This window comes from Euprymna scolopes, chromosome 13 (assembly GCF_053919585.1).
Source record: "Euprymna scolopes isolate OS-2025 chromosome 13, ASM5391958v1, whole genome shotgun sequence".
NCBI lineage: Eukaryota > Metazoa > Mollusca > Cephalopoda > Sepiida > Sepiolidae > Euprymna > Euprymna scolopes.
Window position 1 is genome coordinate 114,856,498 of NC_136494.1, and position 22,904 is coordinate 114,879,401.

Below are 22,904 nucleotides of genomic sequence, written 5' to 3' on the forward strand. Positions count from 1 at the left end.
TTTCAAGACCTCTTTATTCATTGGTAAGAATTGGAATTATATTTCAAGATTCTTTATTTGTAAACAGTAGAATTATATTTCAAGATTCTTTATTTATTGGTAAGCATTGGAATTATATTTCAAGAACGCTTTATTCATTGGTAAACATTGGAATTATATTTCAAGAATTATTTATTTATTGGTAAACATTGGAATTATATTTCGAGAATTTTTTATTTGTAAACATTAGAATTATATTTCAAGAATTCTTTATTTGTAAACATTGGAATTATATTTCAAGATTCTTTATTTATTGGTAAGCATTGGAATTATATTTCAAGATTCTTTATTTATTGGTTAACATTGAAATTATATTTCAAGATTCTTTATTTCTTGGTAAGCATTGGAATTATATTTCAAGAACTCTTTATTCATTGGTAAACATTGGAATTATATTTCAAGAATTCTTTATTTATTGGTAAACATTAGAATTATATTTCAAGAATTCTTTATTTGTAAACATTGGAATTCTATTTCAAGATCCTTTATTTATTGGTACACATTGCAGTTATATTTCAAGATTCTTTATTTATTGGTAAGCATTGGAATTATATTTCAAGAATTATTTATTTATTGGTAAACATTGGAATTATATTTCAAGAATTCTTTATTTATTGGAAAACATTTGAATTATATTTTAAGAATTCTTTATTTGTAAACATTGGAATTCTATTTCAAGATTCTTTATTTATTGGTAAGCATTGGAATTATATTTTAAGAGTCTTTATTTGTAAACATTAGAATTATATTTCAAGATTCTTTATTTATTGGTAAGCATTGGAATTATATTTCAAGAACTCTTTATTCATTGGTAAACATTGGAATTATATTTCAAGAATTCTTTATTTATTGGTAAACATTGGAATTATATTTCAAGAATTCTTTATTTATTGGTAAACATTGGAATTATATTTCAAGAATTCTTTATTTGTAAACATTGGAATTATATTTCAAGATTCTTTATATATTGGTACACATGGAAATTATATTTCAAGATTCTTTATTTATTGGTAAGCATTGGAATTATATTTCAAGAACTCTTTATTCATTGGTAAACATTGGAATTATATTTCAAGAATTCTTTATTTGTAAACATTGATATTATATTTCAAGATTCTTTATTTATTGGTAAGCATTGGAATTATATTTCAAGATTCATTATTTATTGGTAAACATTGGAATTATATTTCAAGATTCTTTATTTATTTGTAAGCATTTGAATTATATTTCAAGAATTCTTTATTTATTGGTAAGCATTGGAATTATATTTCAAGATTCTTTATTTATTTGTAAAAATTGAAATTATATTTCAAGATTCTTTATTTATTGGTAAGCATTGGAATTATATTTCAAGAACTTTTTATTCATTGGTAAACATTGGAATTATATTTCAAGAATTCTTTATTTATTGGTAAACATTAGAATTATATTTCGAGAATTCTTTATTTGTAAACATTGGAATTATATTTCAAGATTCTTTATTTATTGGTACACATTGAAATTATATTTCAAGATTCTTTATACATTGGTAAGCATTGGAATTATATTTCAAGAACTCTTTATTCATTGGTAAACATTGGAATTATATTTCAAGAATTCTTTATTTATTGGAAAACATTAGAATTATATTTCGAGAATTCTTTATTTGTAAACATTGGAATTATATTTCAAGATTCTTTATTTATTGGTAAGCATTGGAATTATATTTCAAGAACTCTTTATTCATTGGTAAGCATTGGAATTATATTTAAAGAATTGTTTATTTGTAAACATCGATATCATATTGCAAGATTCTTTATTTATTGGTAAGCATTGAAATAATATTTCAAGGATTATTTATTAATTGGGAAACATTGGAATGATATTTCAAGATTCTTTATTTATTGGTAAGCATTGGAATTATATTTCAAGAATTATTTATTTACTGGTAAGCATTGGAATTATATTTCAAGATTATTTATTTATTGGTAAACATTGAAATTATATTTCAAGATTCTTTATTTATTGGTAAGCATTGGAATTATATTTCAAGAACTCTTTATTCATTGGTAAACATTGGAATTATATTTAAAGAATTATTTATTTTTTGGTAAACATTGGAATTATATTTCGAGAATTCTTTATTTGTAAACATTGGAATTATATTTCAAGATACTTTATTTATTGGTACACATTGAAATTATATTTCAGGATTCTTTATTTATTGGTAAGCATTGGAATTATATTTCAAGAATTATTTATTTATTGGTAAGCCTTGGAATTATATTTCAAGATTCTTTATTTATTGGTAAACATTGAAATTATATTTCAAGAAGTCTTTGTTTGTAAGCATTGGAATTATATTTCAAGAACTCTTTATTCATTGGTAAACATTGGAATTATATTTAAAGAATTCTTTATTTATTGGTAAACATTGGAATTATATTTCGAGATTCTTTATTTATTGGTACACATTGAAATTATATTTCAAGATTCTTTATTTATTGGTAAGCATTGGAATTATATTTCAAGACCTCTTTATTCATTGGTAAGAATTGGAATTATATTTCAAGATTCTTTTTTTATTGGTACACATTGAAATTATATTTCAGGATTCTTTATTTATTGGTAAGCATTGAAATTATATTTCAAGATTCTTTATTTATTGGTAAGCATTGGAATTATATTTCCAGACCTCTTTATTCATTGGTAAGAATAGGAATTATATTTCAAGATTCTTTTTTTGTAAACAGTAGAATTATATTTCAAGATTCTTTATTTATTGGTAAGCATTGGAATTATATTTCAAGAACTCTTTATTCATTGGTAAACATTGGAATTATATTTCAAGAATTCTTTATTTATTGGTAAACATTGGAATTATATTTCGAGAATTCTTTATTTGTAAACATGGGAATTATATTTCAAGATTCTTTATTTATTGGAACACATTGAAATTATATTTCAAGATTCTTTATTTATTGGTAAACATTATAATTATATTTCAAGAATAATTTATTTATTGGTAAACATTGGAATTATATTTCAAGAATTCGTTATGTATTGGTAAGCATTAGAATTATATTTCAAGAATTCTTTATTTGTAACCATTGGAATTATATTTCAAGATTCTTTATTTATGGGTAAGCATTGGAATTATATTTCAAGATTATTTATTTATTGGTAAGCATTGGAATTTTGTTTCAAGAACTCTTTATTCATTGGTAAGCATTGAAATTATATTTCCATAATTCTGTATTTGTAAACATTGATATTATATTTCAAGATTCTTTATTTATTGGTAAGCATTGGAATTATATTTCAAGAATTATTTATTTATTGGTAAACATTGGAATTATATTTCAAGATTCTTTATTTATTGGTAAGCATTGGAATTATATTTCAAGAATTATTTATTTATTGGTAAGCATTGGAATTATATTTCAAGATTCTTTATTTATTGGTAAACATTGAAATTATATTTCAAGATTCTTTATTTATTGGTAAGCATTGGAATTATATTTCAAGAACTCTTTATTCATTGGTAAACATTAGAATTATATTTCAAGATTCTTTATTTATTGGTAAATATTAGAATTATATTTAAAGAATTCTTTATTTGTAAACATTGGAATTATATTTCAAGATCCTTTATTTATTGGTACACATTGAAATTATATTTCAAGATTCTTTATTTATTGGTAAGCATTGGAATTATATTTCAAGAATTATTTATTTATTGGTAAACATTGGAATTATATTTAAAGAATTATTTATTTATTGGAAAACATTGGAATTATATTTTAAGAATTCTTTATTTGTAAACATTGGAATTCTATTTCAAGATTCTTTATTTATTGGTACACATTGAAATTATATTTCAAGATTCTTTATTTATTGGTAAGCATGGAAATTATATTTCAAGAACTCTTTATTCATTGGTAAACATTGGAATTATATTTCAAGTATTCTTTATTTATTGGTACACATTGAAATTATATTTCAAGATTCTTTATTTATTGGTACGCATTGGAATTATATTTCAAGAACACTTTATTCATTGGTAAGCATTGGAATTATATTTTAAGAATTCTGTATTTGTAAACATTGGAATTATATTTCAAGATTCTTTATTTATTGGTACACATTGAAATTATATTTCAAGATTCTTTATTTATTGGTAAGCATTGAAATTATATTTCAAGAACTCTTTATTCATTGGTAAGCATTGGAATTATATTTCAAGAATTCTTTGTTTATTGGTACACATTGAAATTGTATTTCAAGATTCTTTATTTATTGGTAAGCATTGGAATTATATTTCAAGAATTCTTTATTCATTGGTAAACATTGGAATTATATTTCAAGAATTCTTTATTTATTGCTAAACATTGGAATTATATTTCAAGAATTATTTATTTATTTGTTAGCATTGGAATTATATGTCAAGAATTCTTTATTTATTGGAAAGCATTGGAATATTATTTCAATAATTCTTTATTTATTTGTAAGAATTGGAATTATATTTAAAGAATTCTTTATTTATTGGTAAACATTGGAATTATATTTCAAGAATTCTTTATTTATCGGTAAACATTGGAATTATATTTCAAGAATTATTTATTTATTGGTCCGCATTGGAATTATATTTCAAGAATTATTTATTTATTGGTAAACATTGGAATTATATTTCAAGAATTATTTATTTATTGGTAAACATTGGAATTATATTTCAAGAATTATTTATTTATTGGTAAGCATTGGAATTATATTTCAAGAATTCTTTATTCATTGGTAATCATTGGAATTATATTTCAAGATATCTTTATTTATTGGTAAGCATTGAAATAATATTTCAAGATTCTTTATTTATTGGTAAGCATTGGAATTATATTTCAAGACCTCTTTATTCATTGGTAAGAATTGGAATTATATTTCAAGATTCTTTTTTTGTAAACAGTAGAATTATATTTCAAGATTCTTTATTTATTGGTAAGCATTGGAATTATATTTCAAGAACTCTTTATTCATTGGTAAACATTGGAATTATATTTCAAGAATTCTTTATTTATTGGTAAACATTGGAATTATATTTCGAGAATTCTTTATTTGTAAACATTGGAATTATATTTCAAGATTCTTTATTTATTGGTACACATTGAAATTATATTTCAAGATTCTTTATTTATTGGTAAGCATTGGAATTATATTTCAAGAATTATTTATTTATTGGTAAACATTTGAATTATATTTCAAGAATTCGTTATTTATTCGTAAGCATTAGAATTATATTTCAAGAATTCTTTATTTGTAACCATTGGAATTATATTTCAAGATTCTTTATTTATGGGTAAGCATTGGAATTATATTTCAAGATTATTTATTTATTGGTAAGCATTGGAATTTTGTTTCAAGATTTCTTTATTCATTGGTAAGCATTGAAATTATATTTCCATTATTCTTTATTTGTAAACATTGATATTATATTTCAAGATTCTTTATTTATTGGTAAGCATTGGAATTACATTTCAAGAATTATTTATTTATTGGTAAACATTGGAATTATATTTCAAGATTCTTTAGTTATTGGTAAGCATTGGAATTATATTTCAAGAATTATTTATTTATTGGTAAGCATTGGAATGATATTTCAAGATTCTTTATTTATTGGTAAACATTGAAATTATATTTCAAGATTCTTTATTTATTGGTAAGCATTGGAATTATATTTCAAGAACTCTTTATTCATTGGTAAACATTGGAATTATATTTCAAGAATTCTTTATTTATTGGTAAACATTAGAATTATATTTAAAGAATTCTTTATTTGTAAACATTGGAATTATATTTCAAGATCCTTTATTTATTGGTACACATTGAAATTATATTTCAAGATTCTTTATTTATTGGTAAGCATTGGAATTATATTTCAAGAATTATTTATTTATTGGTAAACATTGGAATTATATTTCAAGAATTCTTTATTTATTGGAAAACATTGGAATTATATTTTAAGAATTCTTTATTTGTAAACATTGGAATTCTATTTCAAGATTCTTTATTTATTGTTACACATTGAAATTATATTTCAAGATTCTTTATTTATTGGTAAGCATGGAAATTATATTTCAAGAACTCTTTATTCATTGGTAAACATTGGAATTATATTTCAAGTATTCTTTATTTATTGGTACACATTGAAATTATATTTCAAGATTCTTTATTTATTGGTACGCATTGGAATTATATTTCAAGACAACTTTATTCATTGGTAAGCATTGGAATTATATTTTAAGAATTCTTTATTTGTAAACATTGGAATTATATTTCAAGATTCTTTATTTATTGGTACACATTGAAATTATTTTTCAAGATTCTGTATTTATTGGTAAGCATTGAAATTATATTTCAAGAACACTTTATTCATTGGTAAGCATTGGAATTATATTTCAATATTCTTTATTTATTGGTACACATGTAACTTATATTTCAAGATTCTTTATTTATTGGTAAACATTGAAATTATATTTCAAGAACTCTTAATTCATTGGTAAACATTGGAATTATATTTCAAGGATTCTTTATTTATTGGTACACATTGAAATTGTGTTTCAAGATTCTTTATTTATTGGTAAGCATTGGAATTATATTTCAAGAATTTTTTATTTATTGGTAAACATTGGAATCATATTTCAAGAATTGTTTGTTTATTGGAAAACATTGGAATTATATTTCAAGAATTCTTTATTTTTAAACATTGGAATTATATTTCAAGATTCTTTATTTATTGGTAAGCATTGAAATTATATTTCAAGAACTCTTTATTCATTGGTAAACATTGGAATTCTATTGCAAGATCCTTTATTTATTGGTACACATTGAAATTATATTTCAAGATTCTTTATTTATTGGTATGCATTGGAATTATATTTCAAGAATTCTTTATTTATTGGTAAACATTGGAATTATATTTCAAGAATTAATTATTTATTGGTAAACATTGGAATTATATTTCAAGAATTATTGATTCATTGGTAAGCATTGGAATTATATTTCAAGAATTCTTTATTTATTGGTAAACATTGGAATTATATTTCAAGAATTCCTTATTTATTGGTAAGCATTGAACTTATATTTCAAGAATTCTTTATTTATTGGTAAGCATTGGAATTATATTTCAAGAATTCTTTATTCATTGGAAAACATTGGAATTATATTTCAAGAATTCTTTATTTATTGCTAAACATTGGAATTATATTTCAAGAATTATTTATTTATTTGTTAGCATTGGAATTATATGTCAAGAATTCTTTATTTATTGGTAAGCATTGGAATATTATTTCAATATTTCTTTATTTATTTGTAAGAATTGGAATTATATTTCAAGAATTCTTTATTTATTGGTAAGCATTGGAATTATATTTAAAGAATTCTTTATACATTGGTAAACATTGGAATTATATTTCAAGAATTATTTATTTGTTGGTCCGCATTGGAATTATATTTCAAGAATTATTTATTTATTGGTAAACATTGGAATTATATTTCAAGAATTATTTATTTATTGGTAAACATTGGAATTATATTTCAAGAATTATTTATTTATTGGTAAGCATTGGAATTATATTTCAAGAATTCTTTATTCATTGGTAATCATTGGAATTATATTTCAAGAATGCTTTATTTATTGGTAAGCATTGGAATTTTATGTCAAGAATTATTTATTTATTGGTAAACATTGGAATTATATTTCAAGAATTATTTATTTATTGGTAAACATTAGAATTATATTTCAAGAATTATTTATTTATTGGTAAGCATTGGAATTATATTTCAAGAATTCTTTATTCATTGGTAAGCATTGGAATTATATTTCAAGAATTATTTATTTATTGGTAAACATTGGAATTATATTTCAAGAATTCTTTATTTATTGGTAAACATTGGAATTATATTTCAAGAATTATTTATTTATTGGTAAACATTGGAATTGTGTTTCAAGATCCTTTATTTATTGGTAAACATTGGAATTATATTTAAAGAATTCTTTATTTGTAAACATTGGAATTATATTGCAAGAATCCTTTATTTATTGGTACACATTGAAATTATATTTCAAGATTCTTTATTTATAGGTAAGCATTGGAATTATATTTCAAGAATTATTTATTTATTGGTAAACATTGGAATTATATTTCAAGAATTCTTTATTTATTGGAAAACATTGGAATTATATTTCAAGAATTCTTTATTTGTAAACAATGGAATTCTATTTCAAGATTCTTTATTTATTGGTACACATTGAAATTATATTTCAAGATTCTTTATTTATTGGTAAGCATTGAAATTATATTTCAAGAACTCTTTATTCATCGGTAAGCATTGGAATTATATTTAAAGTATTCTTTATTTATTGGTACACATTGAAATTATATTTCAAGATTCTTTATTTATTGGTAAGCATTGGAATTATATTTCAAGAACACTTTATTCATTGGTAAGCATTGGAATTATATTTCAAGATTCTTTATTTATTGGTACACATTGAAATTATATTTCAAGATTCTTTATTTATTGGTAAGCATTGAAATTATATTTCAAGAACTCTTTATTCATTGGTAAACATTGGAATTATATTTCAAGATTCTTTATTTATTGGACCACATTGAAATTGTATTTCAAGATTCTTTATTTATTGGTATGCATTGGAATTATATTTCAAGAATTAATTATTTATTGGTAAACATTGGAATTATATTTCAAGAATTATTTATTTATTGGTAAGCACGGGAATTATATTTCAAGAATTCTTTATTTATTGGTAAACCTTGGAATAATTTTTCAAGAATTCTGTATTTGTTGGTAAGCATTGGAATTATATTTCAAGAATTCTTTATTCATTGGTAAACATTGGAATTATATTTCAAGACTTCTTTATTTATTGCTAAACATTGGAATTATATTTCAAGAATTATTTATTTATTTGTTAGCATTGGAATTATATGTCAAGAATTCTTTATTTATTGGTAAGCATTGGAATATTATTTCAATAACTCTTTATTTATTTGTAAGAATTGGAATTATATTTCAAGAATTTTTATTTATTGGTAAACATTAGAATTATATTTCAAGAATTCTTTATTTATTGGTAAACATTGGAATTATATTTAAGGAATTATTTATTTATTGGTAAACATTGGAATTATATTCCAAGAATTATTTATTTATTGGTAAGCATTGGAATTATATTTCAAGAATTCTTTATTAATTGGTAAGCATTGGAATTATATTTCAAGAATTATTTATTTATTGGTAAACATTGGAATTATATTTCAAGAATTCTTTATTTATTGGTAAACATTGGAATTATATTTCAAGAATTATTTATTTATTGGTAAACATTGGAATAGTGTTTCAAGATCCTTTATTTATTGGTAAACATTGGAATTATATTTAAAGAATTCTTTATTTGTAAACATTGGAATTATATTTCAAGATTCTTTATTTATTGGTACACATTGAAATTATATTTCAAGATTCTTTATTTATTGGTAAGCATTGGAATTATATTTCAAGAATTATTTATTCATTGGTAAACATTGGAATTATATTTCAAGAATTCTTTATTTATTGGAAAACATTGGAATTATATTTCAAGAATTTTTTATTTGTAAACATTAGAATTCTATTTCAAGATTCTTTATTTATTGGTACACATTTAAATTATATTTCAAGATTCTTTATTTATTGGTAAGCATTGAAATTATATTTCAAGAACTCTTTATTCATTGGTAAACATTGGAATTATATTTCAAGTATTCTTTATTTATTGGTACACATTGAAATTATATTTCAAGATTCTTTATTTATTGGTAAGCATTGGAATTATATTTCAAGACTTCTTTATTTATTGCTTAACATTGGAATTATATTTCAAGAATTATTTATTTATTTGTTAGAATTGGAATTATATGTCAAGAATTCTTTATTTATTGGTTAGCATTGGAATATTATTTCAATAACTCTTTATTTATTTGTAAGAATTGGAATTATATTTCAAGAATTTTTATTTATTGGTAAATATTAGAATTATATTTCAAGAATTCTTTATTTATTGGTAAACATTGGAATTATATTTAAAGAATTATTTATTTATTGGTAAACATTGGAATTATATTCCAAGAATTATTTATTTATTGGTAAGCATTGGAATTATATTTCAAGAATTCTTTATTCATTGGTAAGCATTGGAATTATATTTCAAGAATTATTTATTTATTGGTAAACATTGGAATTATATTTCAAGAATTCTTTATTTATTGGTAAACATTGGAATTATATTTCAAGAATTATTTATTTATTGGTAAACATTGGAATAGTGTTTCAAGATCCTTTATTTATTGGTAAACATTGGAATTATATTTAAAGAATTCTTTATTTGTAAACATTGGAATTATATTTCAAGATTCTTTATTTATTGGTACACATTGAAATTATATTTCAAGATTCTTTATTTATTGGTAAGCATTGGAATTATATTTCAAGAATTATTTATTCATTGGTAAACATTGGAATTATATTTCAAGAATTCTTTATTTATTGGAAAACATTGGAATTATATTTCAAGAATTTTTTATTTGTAAACATTAGAATTCTATTTCAAGATTCTTTATTTATTGGTACACATTTAAATTATATTTCAAGATTCTTTATTTATTGGTAAGCATTGAAATTATATTTCAAGAACTCTTTATTCATTGGTAAACATTGGAATTATATTTCAAGTATTCTTTATTTATTGGTACACATTGAAATTATATTTCAAGATTCTTTATTTATTGGTAAGCATTGGAATTATATTTCAAGACCTCTTTATTTATTGCTTAACATTGGAATTATATTTCAAGAATTATTTATTTATTTGTTAGCATTGGAATTATATGTCAAGAATTCTTTATTTATTGGTTAGCATTGGAATATTATTTCAATAACTCTTTATTTATTTGTAAGAATTGGAATTATATTTCAAGAATTTTTATTTATTGGTAAACATTAGAATTATATTTCAAGAATTCTTTATTTATTGGTAAACATTGGAATTATATTTAAAGAATTATTTATTTATTGGTAAACATTGGAATTATATTCCAAGAATTATTTATTTATTGGTAAGCATTGGAATTATATTTCAAGAATTCTTTATTCATTGGTAAGCATTGGAATTATATTTCAAGAATTATTTATTTATTGGTAAACATTGGAATTATATTTCAAGAATTCTTTATTTATTGGTAAACATTGGAATTATATTTCAAGAATTATTTATTAATTGGTAAACATTGGAATAGTGTTTCAAGATCCTTTATTTATTGGTAAACATTGGAATTATATTTCAAGAATTCTTTATTTGTAAACATTGGAATTATATTTCAAGATTCTTTATTTATTGGTACACATTGAAATTATATTTCAAGATTCTTTATTTATTGGTAAGCATTGGAATTATATTTCAAGAATTATTTATTCATTGGTAAACATTGGAATTATATTTCAAGAATTCTTTATTTATTGGAAAACATTGGAATTATATTTCAAGAATTTTTTATTTGTAAACATTAGAATTCTATTTCAAGATTCTTTATTTATTGGTACACATTTAAATTATATTTCAAGATTCTTTATTTATTGGTAAGCATTGAAATTATATTTCAAGAACTCTTTATTCATTGGTAAACATTGGAATTATATTTCAAGTATTCTTTATTTATTGGTACACATTGAAATTATATTTCAAGATTCTTTATTTATTGGTAAGCATTGGAATTATATTTCAAGAACACTTTATTCATTGGTAAGCATTGGAATTATATTTCAAGATTCTTTATTTATTGGTACACATTGAAATTATATTTCAAGATTCTTTATTTATTGGTAAGCATTGAAATTATATTTCAAGAACGCTTTATTCATTGGTAAACATTGGAATTATATTTCAAGATTCTTTATTTATTGGTACACATTGAAATTATATTTCAAGATTCTTTATTTATTTGTATGCATTGGAATTATATTTCGAGAATTCTTTATTTATTGGTAAACATTGGAATTATATTTCAAGAAGTAATTATTTGTTGGTAAAGATTGGAATTATATTTCAAGAATTATTCATTTATTGGTAAGCATTGGAATTATATTTCAAGAATTCTTTTTTTATTGGTAAACATTGGAATTATATTTCAAGAATTCTTTATTTATTGGTAAGCATTGGAATTATATTTCAAGAATGCTTTATTTATTTGTAAGCATTGGAATTATATTTCAAGAATTCTTTATTTATTGCTAAACATTGGAATTATATTTCAAGAATTATTTATTTATTTGTTAGCATTGGAATTATATGTCAAGAATTCTTTATTTATTGGTAAGCATTGGAATATTATTTCAATAATTCTTAATTTATTTGTAAGAATTGGAATTATATTTCAAGAATTATTTATTTATTGGCAAACATTGGAATTATATTTCAAGAATTATTTATTTATTGGTAAACATTGGAATTATATTTCAAGAATTATTTGTTTATTGGTAAGCATTGGAATTATATTTCAAGAATTCTTTATTCATTGGTAAGCATTGGAATTATATTTCAAGAATTCTTTATTTATTGGTAAGCATTGGAATAATATTTGAAGAATTATGTATTTATTGGTAAACATTGGAATTATATTTCAAGAATTATTTATTTTTTGTAAACATTGGAATTATATTTCAAGAATTATTTATTTATTGGTAAGCATTGGAATTATATTTCAAGAATTCTTTATTCATTGGTAAGCATTGGAATTATATTTCAAGAATTATTTATTTATTGGTAAACATTGGAATTATATTTCAAGAATTCTTTATTTATTGGTAAACATTGGAATTATATTTCAAGAATTATTTATTTATTGGTAAACATTGGAATTATATTTCAAGATCCTTTATTTATTGGTAAACATTGGAATTATATTTAAAGAATTCTTTATTTGTAAACATTGGAATTATATTTCAAGATTCTTTATTTATTGGTACACATTGAAATTATATTTCAAGATTCTTTATTTATTGGTAAGCATTGGAATTATATTTCAAGAATTATGTATTTATTGGTAAACATTGGAATTATATTTCAAGAATTCTTTGTTTATTGGAACACATTGGAATTATATTTCAAGGATTCTTTATTTGTAAACATTGGAATTCTATTTCAAGATTCTTTATTTATTGGTACACATTGAAATTATATTTCAAGATTCTTTATTTATTGGTAAGCATTGAAATTATATTTCAGGAACTGTTTATTCATTGGTAAGCATTGGAATTATATTTCAAGATTCTTTATTTATTGGTACACATGTAAATTATATTTCAAAATTCTTTATTTATTGGTACACATTGAAATTATATTTTAAGAACTCTTTATTCATTGGTAAACATTGGAATTATATTTCAAGAATTCTTTATTTATTGGTAAACATTGGAATTATATTTCGAAAATTCTTTATTTGTAAACATTGGAATTATATTTCAAGATTCTTTATTTATTGGTAAACATTGGAATCATATTTCAAGAATTATTTATTTATTGGTAAACATTGGAATTATATTTCAAGAATTATTTATTTATTGGAAAACATTGGAATTATATTTCAAGAATTCTTTATTTGTAAACATTGGAATTATATTTCAAGATTTTTTATTTATTGGTAAGCATTGAAATTCTAGTTCAAGAACTCTTTATTCATTGGTAAACATTGGAATTATATTTCAAGATTCTTTATTTATTGGTACACATTGAAATTATATTTCAAGATTCTTTATTTATTGGTATGCATTGGAATTATATTTCAAGAATTCTTTATTTCTTGGTTAGCATTGGAATTATATTTCAAGAATTATTTATTTATTGGTAAACATTGGAATTATATTTCAAGAATTATTTTTTTATTTGTAAGCATTGGAATTATATTTCAAGATTCTTTATTTATTGGTACTCATTGAAATTATATTTCAAGATTCTTTATTTATTGGTAAGCATTGGAATTATATTTCAAGAATTATTTTTTTATTGGTAAGCATTGGAATTATATTTCAAGAAATATTTATTTTTGGTAAACATTGGAATTATATTTCAAGAATTATTTATTTATTGGTAAGCATTGGAATTATATTTCAAGAATTATTTTTTTATTGGTAAACACTGGACTTATATTTCAAGAATTATTTATTTATTGGTAAGCATTGGAATTATATTTCAAGAATTATTTGTTTATTCATATACATTGGAATTATATTTCAAGAATTATTTATTTATTGGTAAGCATTAGAATTATATTTCAAGAATTATTTATTTATTGGTAAGCATTGGAATTATATTTCAAGAATTCTTTATTTATTGGTAAACATTGGAATTATATTTCAAGAATTATTTTTATTGGTAAGCATTGAAATTATATTTGAAGAATTCTTTATTTATTGGTAAGCATTGGAATTATATTTCAATAATTCTTTATTTATTGGTAAGCATTGGAATTATATTTCAAGAATTATTTATTTATTCATAAACATTGGAATTATATTTCAAGAATTCTTTATTTATTTGTAAGAATTGGAATTATATTTAAAGAATTATTTATTTATTGGTAAGCATTGGAATTATATTTCAAGAATTATTAATTTATTCATAAACATTGGAATTATATTTCAAGAATTCTTTATTTATTGGTAAGCATTGGAATTATATTTAAAGAATTATTTATTTATTGGTAAGCATTGGAATTATATTTCAAGAATGCTTTATTTATTGGTAAACATTGGAATTATATTTCAAGAATTATTTATTTATTGGTAAGCATTGGAATTATATTTTAAGAATTCTTTATTTATTGGTAAACATTGGAATTATATTTCAAGAATCCTTTATTTATTGGTAAACATTGGAATTATATTTCAAGAATTCTTTATTTATTGGTAAGCATTGGAATTATATTTCAAGAATTCTTTATTTATTGGTAAACATTGGAATTATATTTCAAGAATTCTTTATTTATTGGTAAACATTGGAATTATATTTCATGAATCATTTATTTTTTGGAAAACATTGGAATTATATTTCAAGAATCCTTTATTTATTGGTAAGCATTGGAATTATATTTCAAGAATTATTTATTTATTGGTAAGCATTGGAATTATATTTCAAAAATTCTTTATTTATTGGTAAACATTGGAATTATATTTCAAGAATTATTTATTTATTAGTAAACATTGGAATTATATTTCAAGAATTATTTATTTATTGGTAAACATTGGAATTATGTTTCAAGAATTATTTTTTTATTGGTAAACATTGGAATTATATTTCAAGAATTATTTATTTATTGGTAAGCATTGGAATTATATTTCAAGAATTTTTTATTTTTTATGATTTGTTTATTATTGGTAAACATTGGAATTATATTGCAAGAATCCTTTATTTATTGGTAAACATTGAAATTATATTTCAAGAATTCTTTATTTATTGGTAAACATTGGCATTATATTTCAAGAATTATTTATTTATTGGTAAACATTGGAATAATATTACAAGAATCTTTTTTTTATTGGTAAACATTGGAATTATATTTCAAGAATGCTTTATTTATTGGTAAGCATTGGAATTATATTTCAAGAATCCTTTATTTATTTGTAAACATTGGAATTATATTTCAAGAATTCTTTATTTATTGGTAAACATTGTAATTATTTCAAGAATCCTTTATTTATTGGTAAACATTGGAATTATATTTCAAGAATTATTTATTTATTGGTAAACATTGGAATTATATTTCAAGAATTCTTTATTTATTGGTAAACATTGGAATTATATTTCAAGAATTATTTATTTATTGGTAAACATTGAAATTATATTTCAAGAATCCTTTATTTATTGGTAAACATAGGAATTATATTTCAAGAATTCTTTATTTATTGGTAAACATTGGAATTATATGGCAAGAATCCTTTATTTATTGGTAAACATTGGAATTATATTTCAAGAATTATTTATATATTGGTAAGCATTGGAATTATATTTCAAGAATCCTTTATTTATTGGGAAACATTGGAATTATATTTCAAGAATTCTTTATTTATTTTTAAACATTGAAATTATATTTCCAGAATTATTTATTTATTGGTACACATTGGAATTATATTTAAAGAATCCTTTATATATTGGTAAACATTGGAATTATATTTCAAGAATTCTTTGTTTGTTGGTAAACATTGGAATTATATATCAAGAATTATTTATGTACTGGTAAACATTGGAATTATATTTAAAGAATTCTTTATTTGTTGGTAAACATTGGAATTATATATCAAGAATTATTTATGTACTGGTAAACATTGGAATTATATTTCAAGAATTATTTATTTATTGGTCAGCATTGGAATTATATTTCAAGAATTCTTTATTTATTGGTAAGCATTGGAATTATATTTCAAGAATTATTTATTTATTGGTAAACATTGGAATTATATTTCAAAAATTCTTTTTTTATTGGTAAACATTGAAATTATATTTCAAGAATTCTTTATTTTTTGGTAAACATTGGAATTATATTTCCAAAAATTCTTTATTTATTGGTAAACATTGGAATTATATTTCAAGAATTATTTATTTATTGGTAAGCATTGGAATTATATTTCAAGAATTATTTATTTATTTGTAAGCATTGGAATTATATTTCAAGAATTCTGTTTTTATTGGTAAGCATTGGAATTATATTTCAAGAATCCTTTATTTATTGGTAAGCATTGGAATTATATTTCAAGAATTATTTATTTGTTGGTAAGCATTGGAATTATGTTTCAAGAATTCTTTATTTATTGGTAAGCATTGGAATTATATTTCAAGAATTATTTATTTATTGGTAAGCATTGGAATTATATTTCAAGAATTCTTTATTTATTGGTAAGCATTGGAATTATATTTCAAGACTTCTTTATTTATTGGTAGGCATTGGAATTATATTTCAAGAATTATTTATTTATTGGTAAACATTGGAATTATATTTCAAGAATTATTTATTTGTTGGTAAGCATTGGAATTATATTCCAAGAATTCTTTATTTATTGGTAAACATTGAAATTATATTTCAAGAATTATTTATTTATTGGTAAACATTGGAATTATATTTCATGAATTATTTATTTTTTGGAAAACATTGGAATTATATTTCAAGAATCCTTTATTTATTGGTAAGCATTGGAATTATATTTCAAGAATCCTTTATTTTTTGGTAAACATTGGAATTATATTTCAAGAATTCTTTATTTATTGGTAAACATTGGAATTATATATCAAGAATCCCTTATTTATTGGTAGACATTGGAACTATATTCCAAGAATTCTTTATTTATTGGTAAACATTGAAATTGTTTCAAGAATCCTTTATTTAGTGGTAAACATTGGAATTATATTTCAAGAATTATTTATTTATTGGTAAGCATTGGAATCATATTTCAAGAATTCTTTATTTATTGGTAAACATTGGAATTATATTTCAAGAATTATTTATTTATTGGTAAACATTGAAATTGTATTTCAAGAATTATTTATTTATTGGTAAACATTGGAATTATATTTCAAGAATTATTTAGGTATTGGTAAACATTGGAATTATATTGCAAGAATCCTTTATTTATTGGTATACATTGGAATTATATTTCAAGAATTCTTTATTTATTTGTAAGAAATGGAATTATATTTCAAGAAATCTTTATTTATTGGTAAGCATTGGAATTATATTTCAAGAATTCTTTATTTATTGGTAAACATTGGAATTATATTTCAAGAATTCTTTGTTTATTGGTAAACATTGGAATTATATGGCAAGAATCCTTTATTTATTGGTAAACATTGGAATTATATTTCAAGAATTATTTATATATTGGTAAGCATTGGAATTATATTTCAAGAATCCTTTATTTATTGGGAAACATTGGAATTATATTTCAAGAATTCTTTATTTATTTTTAAACATTGAAATTATATTTCCAGAATTATTTATTTATTGGTACACATTGGAATTATATTTAAAGAATCCTTTATATATTGGTAAACATTGGAATTATATTTCAAGAATTCTTTGTTTGTTGGTAAACATTGGAATTATATATCAAGAATTATTTATGTACTGGTAAACATTGGAATTATATTTAAAGAATTCTTTATTTGTTGGTAAACATTGGAATTATATATCAAGAATTATTTATGTACTGGTAAACATTGGAATTATATTTCAAGAATTATTTATTTATTGGTCAGCATTGGAATTATATTTCAAGAATTCTTTATTTATTGGTAAGCATTGGAATTATATTTCAAGAATTATTTATTTATTGGTAAACATTGGAATTATATTTCAAAAATTCTTTTTTTATTGGTAAACATTGAAATTATATTTCAAGAATTCTTTATTTTTTGGTAAACATTGGAATTATATTTCCAAAAATTCTTTATTTATTGGTAAACATTGGAATTATATTTCAAGAATTATTTATTTATTGGTAAGCATTGGAATTATATTTCAAGAATTATTTATTTATTTGTAAGCATTGGAATTATATTTCAAGAATTCTGTTTTTATTGGTAAGCATTGGAATTATATTTCAAGAATCCTTTATTTATTGGTAAGCATTGGAATTATATTTCAAGAATTATTTATTTGTTGGTAAGCATTGGAATTATGTTTCAAGAATTCTTTATTTATTGGTAAGCATTGGAATTATATTTCAAGAATTATTTATTTATTGGTAAGCATTGGAATTATATTTCAAGAATTCTTTATTTATTGGTAAGCATTGGAATTATATTTCAAGACTTCTTTATTTATTGGTAGGCATTGGAATTATATTTCAAGAATTATTTATTTATTGGTAAACATTGGAATTATATTTCAAGAATTATTTATTTGTTGGTAAGCATTGGAATTATATTCCAAGAATTCTTTATTTATTGGTAAACATTGAAATTATATTTCAAGAATTATTTATTTATTGGTAAACATTGGAATTATATTTCATGAATTATTTATTTTTTGGAAAACATTGGAATTATATTTCAAGAATCCTTTATTTATTGGTAAGCATTGGAATTATATTTCAAGAATCCTTTATTTTTTGGTAAACATTGGAATTATATTTCAAGAATTCTTTATTTATTGGTAAACATTGGAATTATATATCAAGAATCCCTTATTTATTGGTAGACATTGGAACTATATTCCAAGAATTCTTTATTTATTGGTAAACATTGAAATTGTTTCAAGAATCCTTTATTTAGTGGTAAACATTGGAATTATATTTCAAGAATTATTTATTTATTGGTAAGCATTGGAATCATATTTCAAGAATTCTTTATTTATTGGTAAACATTGGAATTATATTTCAAGAATTATTTATTTATTGGTAAACATTGAAATTGTATTTCAAGAATTATTTATTTATTGGTAAACATTGGAATTATATTTCAAGAATTATTTAGGTATTGGTAAACATTGGAATTATATTGCAAGAATCCTTTATTTATTGGTATACATTGGAATTATATTTCAAGAATTCTTTATTTATTTGTAAGAAATGGAATTATATTTCAAGAAATCTTTATTTATTGGTAAGCATTGGAATTATATTTCAAGAATTCTTTATTTATTGGTAAACATTGGAATTATATTTCAAGAATTCTTTGTTTATTGGTAAACATTGGAATTATATTTCAAGAATACTTTATTTATTGGTAAACATTGGAATTATATTTCAAGAATTATTTATTTATTGGTAAGCATTGGAATTATATTTCAAGAATTATTTATTTATTGGTAAACATCGGAATTATATTTCAAGAATTATTTGTTTATTGGTAAACATTGGAATTATATTTCAAGAATTCTTTATTTATGGGTAAACATTGGAATTATATTTCAAGAATTATTTATTTATTGGTAAACATTGGAATTATATTTCAAGAATTATTTATTTATTGGTAAACATTGGAATTTTATTTCAAGAATTATTTATTTATTGGTAAACATTGGAATTATATTTCAAGAATTATTTATTTGTTGGTAAACATTGGAATTATATTTCAAGAATTATTTATTTATTGGTAGTCATTGGAATTATATTTCAAGAATGCTTTGTTTATTGGTAAACATTGGAATTATATTTCAAGAATCCTTTATTTATTGGTAAACATTGGAATTATATGTCAAGAATTAGTTATTTATTGGTAAACATTGGAATTTTATTTCAAGAATTATTTATTTATTGGTAAACATTGGAATTATATTTCAAGAATTATTTATTTTTTGGTAAGCATTGGAATTATATTTCAAGAATTATTTATTTATTGGTAAGCATTGGAATTATATTTCAAGAATTATTTATTTATTGGTAAACATTGGAATTATATTTCAAGAATTATTTATTTATTGGTAAGCATTGGAATTATATTTCAAAAATTCTTTATTTATTGGTAAACATTGGAATTATATTTCAAGAATTATTTATTTATTGGTAAACATTGGAATTATATTTCAAGAATCCTTTATTTATTGGTAAACATTGGAATTATATTTCAAGATTCTTTACTGATTGGTAAACATTGGAATTATATTTAAAGAATTCTTTATTTATTGGTAAACATTGGAATTATATTTCAAGAATCCTTTATTTATTGGTAAGCATTGGAATTATGTTTCAAGATTCTTTATTTATTGGTAAACATTGGAATTATATTTCAAGAATTCTTTATTTATTGGTAAACATTGGAATTATATTTCAAGAATTATTTATTTATTGGTAAGCATTGGAATTATATTTCAAGAATTATTTATTTATTGGTAAACATTGGAATTATATTTCAAGAATTATTTATTTATTGGTAAACATTGGAATTATATTTCAAGAATTCTTTATTTATTGGTAAACATTGGAATTATATTGCAAGAATTATTTATTTATTGGTAAGCATTAGAATTATATTTCAAGAATTATTTATTTATTGGTAAGCATTGGAATTATATTTCAAGAATTCTTTATTTATTGGTAAACATTGGAATTATATTTCAAGAATTCTTTATTTATTGGTAAACATTGGAATTCTATTTCAAGAATTCTTTATTGATTGGTAAACATTGGAATTATATTTCAAGAATTATTTATTTATTGGTAAGCATTGGAATTATATTTCAAGAATTATTTATTTATTGGTAAACATTGGAATTATATTTCAAGAATTCTTTATTTATTGGTAAACATTGGAATTATATTTCAAGAATTATTTATTTATTGGTAAGCATTGGAATTATATTTCAAGAATTATTTATGTATTGGAAAACATTGGAATTATATTGCAAGAATTCTTTATTTATTGGTAAGCATTGGAATTATGTTTCAAGATTCTTTATTTATTGGTAAACACTGGAATTATATTTCAAGATTCTTTTTTTATTGATAAACATTGAAATTATATTTCAAGATTATTTATTGGTAAACATTGGAATTATATTTCAAGAATTCTTTATTTATTGGTGAGCATTAGAATTATATTGCAAGAATTCTTTATTTATTGGTGAAGTTTGGAATTATATTTCAAGGATTCTTTATTTATTGGTGAAAATTGCAAGTGTGTTTCTTCCATTGAAAACTTTATATTTTGAAGACTTATACTCTAGAATAGTCGTTTTTCCTTTCTAAAATGTTAATGAAATTTTGCGTTATTGATCGTAACACAAAACTTAAATGTTACAAATCACGAATTATAATCAATTAATATTAACTCTGTTTTTTTTTACTAAGGATCATCGCTTATCCAGATGCAAAGACCTCTCGAGGATAATGGCTACTGAGTGAAAACTGCGTGCTGATAATTATTGGTGTAAATTGAGAAAACTTTTATTGTATAAAAAAAACAAAAATTTGTATATATTTGACTTTAAGACGACTATTTCATTGTCTGCGAGAAAGCAGTCTCTTGGTATTGTAGTCCACAGAAAGATAGTTCTAGTTCTTTTGTCAGTGTTTAACGCAAATGGAGGGTGAGGTAAATTGTTGACAATGGGTGTAGCTAGACGAGTATTGTTAAGAATCTTTTGCAAGGGAACAATAAATTGTAGTTCAGTCGAGCACCCATGTTTTGCTGAAGTTATATATTTTTTTATAATCTGTTGCAAATATCAAATTCGATTTAAAAACCGTTCCAATATTTCAACTTTACACAATTTCTTAAAATTGTCTCGAACAATTAATTGAGAATTAAAAAAAAATGCAAGAAGCAGAAAACGACAGATAGGAGTTAGATTACATGCTTCATATAATCAATTAATTTTATTGCTTAATTGCGATTCAGCAGTTTTTTTGTTTTTTTTTTCTAATTTTACTGTTAAGTTGAAGTAATATTTAAGTTAAACTACATTTAAGTACATTTAATATAACTTTAATTAATACATACCTTTTTACGCAAAGCATCATAGATCTGAAACATGGAGAAAACATATGTATTAACATATTATGAAAGTAAATATTAAGTCTTCGGTAAGTAATTGATTACATATAAAAAAAATCCGATTTTATTGATGAACTTTTTAAAAAATTTTGTCTTACTAGAAGAATAATTGTCTATTGATGTGATCTACTGTGAAAAAATTAATTTACATTTGAAGAATTTCAATGAATTTATTGAAAGCTTTAAAATCAAAATAATTATTAAAACATAATAATAATAATAATAATAATAATAATAATAATAATAATAATAATAATAATAATAATAATAAAATGTAACGGAATTCATTTTTTTT

At 20.8% G+C, this 22,904-nt stretch overlaps 1 protein-coding gene across 1 annotated transcript in view; it reads right to left on the reverse strand.

Annotated features, from left to right (window-relative positions):
* The window catches only part of LOC145292320 (uncharacterized), a 108,712-nt gene that overhangs the window by 53,641 nt on the left and 32,167 nt on the right, over positions 1 to 22,904 (reverse strand). Inside the window, exon 9 of the mRNA XM_080138648.1 lies at positions 22,556 to 22,579. Within this exon, the coding sequence (XP_079994774.1) occupies positions 22,556 to 22,579 (24 nt within the window). The remainder of the gene's footprint in view (positions 1 to 22,555; positions 22,580 to 22,904) is intronic.